General features: G+C 37.5%; 1 protein-coding gene across 1 annotated transcript in view; it reads left to right on the forward strand.

The window, feature by feature from the left end:
- Positions 1-459: 459 nt before the first annotated feature.
- Positions 460-5,881, forward strand: part of LOC117115994 (sushi, nidogen and EGF-like domain-containing protein 1) — a 16,476-nt gene continuing 11,054 nt past the window's right edge. The window contains exon 1 of the mRNA XM_033259921.1: positions 460-517. Within this exon, the coding sequence (XP_033115812.1) occupies positions 460-517 (58 nt within the window). The remainder of the gene's footprint in view (positions 518-5,881) is intronic.

The raw sequence follows: 5,881 nt of genomic DNA on the forward strand, positions 1-5,881 counted from the left end.
AGATAATTAGTGAGAAGTTTATGGGCTTTGCCAGACACCCCAAATTCTGTAAGTAAGGTATTCATAAGCATCACATGGTCAACAGTGTCAAAGGCAGATGAATAGTCGAGAAGCATGAGAACGACACCTTTTCCTTGGTCAAGTGAATTTAGAACACTACATGTAAGGGCCAATAAAGCTGTTTCAACACTATGAGATTTATGATAAGCAGATTGACAAGTATCGTTACGGGTATCGTTACGCTTCAAATGATGTGAATTGATATCCATAGAGCGTGGCAGTCCTTTGTATCTTTCCATATAATAACCAATTACTCTCCAATCGTTAACAAACACTTCTCCTGGCCTAAAAATTGACTCAAGCTTTAGGTGATTATTGGTATAGTTCTGATAAATCATACGATATACCAGGCCCTGGAATTGTTATTATTTTTTTTATATACAACAAGCCTATTTTAACATGGCAGGAAGTCGTCTCATTACTGGACTGCTTACCTTACTTTTAACCTTCAAAGCATGTAAGTTGAAAAAATTCTAGGTTTACATTAAATATGTGCAGGCGTAACCCGTCTTTAAAAAAGAAATTCTGTCTTCTTTTAAAAGAACTTTATTATTTCGCTTTACAGCATATTGTCTCTGCTGATGTTGATTCAAGTGATTAAGTTAGTCAACAACAGTATTTAACTTATATACGTTATAACAAAAGACTACAGAGGTAGTCGAAATATTCTTTACAAATATTCAATACAGTTTAGACAGGATTGCCTTTTAAAAATTGTCTTAGATGGTCGATGGAAAACCCAGCTAAAGGAAGAAAGAGATGTGCTTTCCTAGATACCATAAAAAAGGGAAACGCATGCGAACAGTTAAATAGAGCGGCTTTAGATAGGGAGAGATGGTGGGAGTGGCTGCATTTAGTGTTGGCTACATTATAGTGTTTCTATAATATGGTAAACGCTACTAACAGCGTCGACATAATGTTTATAATGTCGACGTATACGTTTCTACTTTGTGTAATCGTGAAGGGTCCCCGCTTGGGTAATTTTGGGCCCATGGTCCTAGCAATAAAATAATATGCCATTAATACCCCAGGCCGCTTAAGGTATGGGTACTGGCTTTAGCCAGTGGAAGCACATAGGTTCTGCGCCACTGTGATGGGCCTTTTCTTCCCTACTAACAACTCCACGCCCGAATACTAAAACATCTCATTGATTGTTAGAGCACTGTTCTTATTTGGGAAATTTACTTGTTGTTGGATGTAAAAAACATCATCATGTGTTCTTAAACAGATTGAGAGCGAGATGGAGAAAGATAGAGTAGGAGCGGATCCAGAACTTTTCAAACTGGGGTGGGGGCACACAACAGTTTCAGAATAGATAAGTGAGTAGCACATAACATTAATAGGCATACATTGAAATTTTTAAAATTTAGTGGCAAAACGGTGGGGAGGGGGGTACGTACCTCTGAGATAGAGGGGTAAAACAATTATAGCTCAGTCGGCTAAACTGGTGGAAGCCACTCTGTGTGCGCTGAACTGTGGAGACCTATTGGTCCTCAGTTCAATGTCCATTGCTGCTCTTCTTGTGTTTCAGCTGGAAGGCTGAAATGCAAGTTTCAATATCTTTAATCCCCTGTTATACTGTATAATGGTGAATGTGCATGTTAAAGAACACAGTACACTCTTTGGAAAAGAATATAGGGGATTGCCTCCCGGTGTAATCACACCAGAATGACCCCACTGGGAGTAAATTCCAGGGGCGGATGCACAGATGTACGAAAGGGGGACGAATGTGGTGCTGATCGAGATAACACTACTCTAGGTGTTCGTTCGGGGGCATGCACCCGCGAAAATTCGGTGCTCTAGACGCCCGAAAATAACCTTTAAGGCGCTTTGGGCAATAGACTTTTTCTTTCACTTTTTTTCTTTACATTTTTCTTTTTCTTTCTGTTTTTTTTTTTTTTTTTTTTTTTTTTCTTTTCCTTTTTGCTTTCCAAAAGGAGAGGGGGCGGGTTATCGTTGGTGTCCACACCAAATAAATCCAATCTAATCTATCCGTCCATGTGAATATGTCGACAAATAATTATTTACTAAATAACCGATTGGTCTTCTAACCTTGATAATATTGTATATCATTGCTTTGATCATTTGAATGACAAGTTGTTTACAGATGAATGGTGGTATACAGTCCACTGGTTTTAATACAAGAGCTAAAATTTTTTTTTCAATAATTACCCCCTCCCCCGTGGATAGTGTCATCCTCCCGGATAATGGCTGTTTCAATCGAATTGGTCACTTGGCGGCGGCGTCCACATAAGTCAAACATTTTGTTGTAAGCATCCGAATTTCAAGCTGGGCAAACATTTGCTCATATGTTCTATATACCTTAGAATATAATTTTACATACATGTTTATCAAATAATAAGGCGAAAGTTATAATTAATAATGCTCGAGTGGACCTTGATAATATACCTGACCGCTGCACTGCACACATACACATAATAATTATACCTTCTCATACAACTGACTTTACGTCTATTCAAATTATGCTTAATGCGTACCACTGTAAATACAATATAAATAAATAGGTATATGGTAATGACAATGCTCAAATAATAGGAACATATAACGTCATAATCGTATAAACATAGCTCTTCGACTGTCATTTTTTTCATTTGTACTAGACCAATTATCATCATTACCATTAGTATTTTTTATCATTCTCATTATTATTATAATTATCTTTACTATGATTATTGATTTATTATTTTCATTAAGCTTACTAGTGGGGCGGATATGTGACATTTTTTGGTCAAGACGTGCACTTCTGGAAAGAAGCATGAAACTTTGTCCTAGGGGGTTTTTGAGTATGCCGATTCCAAAAATTGCAGGAACCATGATGTCACTCCAACCGTTCCCACTGAAAATTGGAAAAATCGAAATGGCCGCCAAAAAACACAATTTTTGCAGTTTAAATGATTCAAGTGTCCACATTACCATGATCTTGGTGTCAATACCTATGTTCTTTGGTTCAAGGAATCCAGTAAAACATTATTAAAATACAATAACATACATCTTTATCGTGAAAATGCAAAATAAAAAAAACAAAACAAAACAAAACAAAAAAAGCCACAATTTTGGCAGTTTGAAGGCTCTAAGTGTCATATTACCACAATCTTGGTGTCAAAACCTATGTTGTTTAGTTCAAGGAATCCAATAGAACATGTATAAAACACCATAGCATACACCTTTATTGAGAAAATGCAAAATAAATATTCAAATAGATATTCAAAATGGCCGCCAAAACACATTTCTAGTATCAAAATGACTGACAGATATATATTCAATAAAAAAAAACAGACGAGGTGGTTAATTTGCCTCAATTTATTTGAAATAGATGCTCACTCGCAGGTCAAGACATATTTAAGGCTATCAGGCAATTTTGACCAGATTCGGGGGAAAAGTACTATAACAGAATTATGATGAACAACAGTACGAGAATACAAATGATTAAATGTAAGGATGGTTAGATGTCTAGTATCAACTGATAGATATTCTTTTATTATTGAACAGTCAATATGACCAAAAAGGCATTTACAAACAAAAGAAATTAAAATCAGTTCCTGACGGCATTCAAGCGATAAAAGTTTAGTGGATTTCAATCTGATATCATATGGGATTTCACCTCTACCAACTCTCAAGATTCTACGTGTGGCATATTTTTGGATGCGCTCTAAACGAATACGCTCTTTTTTTAGTCTGGGGCATCTATGAATATATAATGTCATAAAAATCCATGAATATAGATATACATGTACAATAATGTACCCGCAACAATGGATTATACCATTGTAAGGTAGGGGTGGACAATGGGGTGTTTGTCTTGATGCTGGTCTACAATTGGTTTCTGCTGCAGTGCTAGCAGTGTCTTTGTATCAGCTTTTGTGTATTATGAATTAGAAACTGGGTGTAGTCTACATAGGCATAAACATCATAAAAAATTGTTTTTATCTTGGTTATCAACAGCTGTTTTAGATTGCATATCCTGGTGAATCTAAATATGAGGCCGAGGTGGATGTAAACTCTCAAGCGAGTGGCCGTTCCCAAATTTTCCACCTATACTTTGTAGAAGACATTACACCAACTGCTGTCACAAGCTAAAGTGTAGCACCACAAACTAAACTAAATGTGACAAATATAGATGGATACAAAAATGTTCCTTAATCCCAACTCTAATTTGAGTATGTATTAGTTGAGGAACTGACACTAAACATGCGAGGCCGAGGTAGGTGTGAACTCATAAGCAAGAAGCCGTCAGCACTGTAAAATGACTTCGAATCTGGTATGAAGAAATGAATCTGGTATGAAGAGATGCATACTGCCTTCAGTGTTTTGTAAAACTCCTTGTAGCTGCGAGGTTTATCCACAAATTGTTTTTGATTTCCTTGTCATTTTCTTCAAACCAGTCTTTGATTTTTCCTTGTGGAGAACCCTTGGACTTCTTCTAAGGTCTGGCGGATAGCATTTTTCATGTGTGACAAAATAATTCTGGCCAGAAGTTTGCAGTGTAACTTGCATCCTAAAGCTTTGATTGAAGTTTTACCTGGATGTCAGCTTTCATTGCAACTGACTGGAAGTTGCCAACCTGATACTTCTCCCTTTTAGTGTTTCGAGGATGTTGCCCTTGACATCTGTGGGGGTGTTCTGTACGAGGCTGATCAGATCAGTGTAAAACTTGCCCTTAGCGTCAGCTTGAACGGTCGGGGTATAAATGCTGGCGAAAGTAACATGATGCTTGCTTTGAAGTGATGCACGTGGAGATGATGCGATCGGAGTGACCAGTTGATTGTATTATTGATTTTTAGGCAATTGAGTTTCTCATTTTAAAAGCACTCACAAGACATTTGAGCTGTCTTTAACTTGCCTGACCAGTTGAGAGTGAAGCCAGCTCTAAGTTCTTAAATGCTGCCTTCCTTCGCTAAGAGCGGCAATGTCAATATGCAATTGTGACCCAGTTCATGTACAAAAAAAAATACAGTCACGTCAATATCTAATATATCAAGCATAGTTATTCCAGCATGTAAGCTTTAGTTTTTGTACTCCATTTAAGGCATGGTCTGCCTTTCTGTAAGTGCTCGATGACCTGTTGGCTGCAGTCAGCAACTGGAAGGAATGGAAAAGAGCTTTGGTAAGGCCTCCGTTTCTACGCCATTCTCTAGTGGGGCAAGCAGTGCTGTCTAAAGACGGAAGCTGTCACTCCTATAGCCAGCATTAAGCGGCCAATATCCCGAACTGCTTACATGTAGGATCAAAACAACGGCTTCCAGTGACATCATCTTCAGCCTGACATCTTTCCACCCTTTCATTTCTCATTGGCCCGTTTCTCATTGATGCAAAACGTGAGGGGAAAAGTGATGAGGGCTTGTTCTTGACGCCTGCAAAATAGAGTTTTTAAGTGGAGTGCACTGTGTGCAGTACCCACCTTTTCCTCCCCAGGTTTATATGTTCAACACACATTTTTCATTTTCACACTAAAGATGTATGCTATTGTGTTTTATATACGTTCTATTGGATCTGTCTCTTATACACATCTAGATGTGTATAAGAGACAGACATAATGTAGAGTAAAAATTCAATGTATGCAAGCAAAAAATTTGTGGAATGAACCGTAACAGTACTACAAAGCAAAATATAAATAAAGATAAGATAAGATCAGAGTGCAGTATTTTAAATGCCACTAAGGGGAGAATTGAATAAATTTAGAATGACAAAGATAAATTAACATGAAGAAGCTGTTTGTTCAGTGAGGGCTGCTCCCACTGAATATGCAAGGCTTCTTTGATTTTTAGAATTTGGGTTGTAGAGGCGGAGTCCAGTATTGTGA

The sequence above is a fragment of the Anneissia japonica genome, unplaced genomic scaffold (assembly GCF_011630105.1).
Source record: "Anneissia japonica isolate Jap-2015-1 unplaced genomic scaffold, ASM1163010v1 scaffold287743_len2803612_cov181, whole genome shotgun sequence".
NCBI classification, from domain to species: Eukaryota; Metazoa; Echinodermata; class Crinoidea; order Comatulida; family Comatulidae; genus Anneissia; species Anneissia japonica.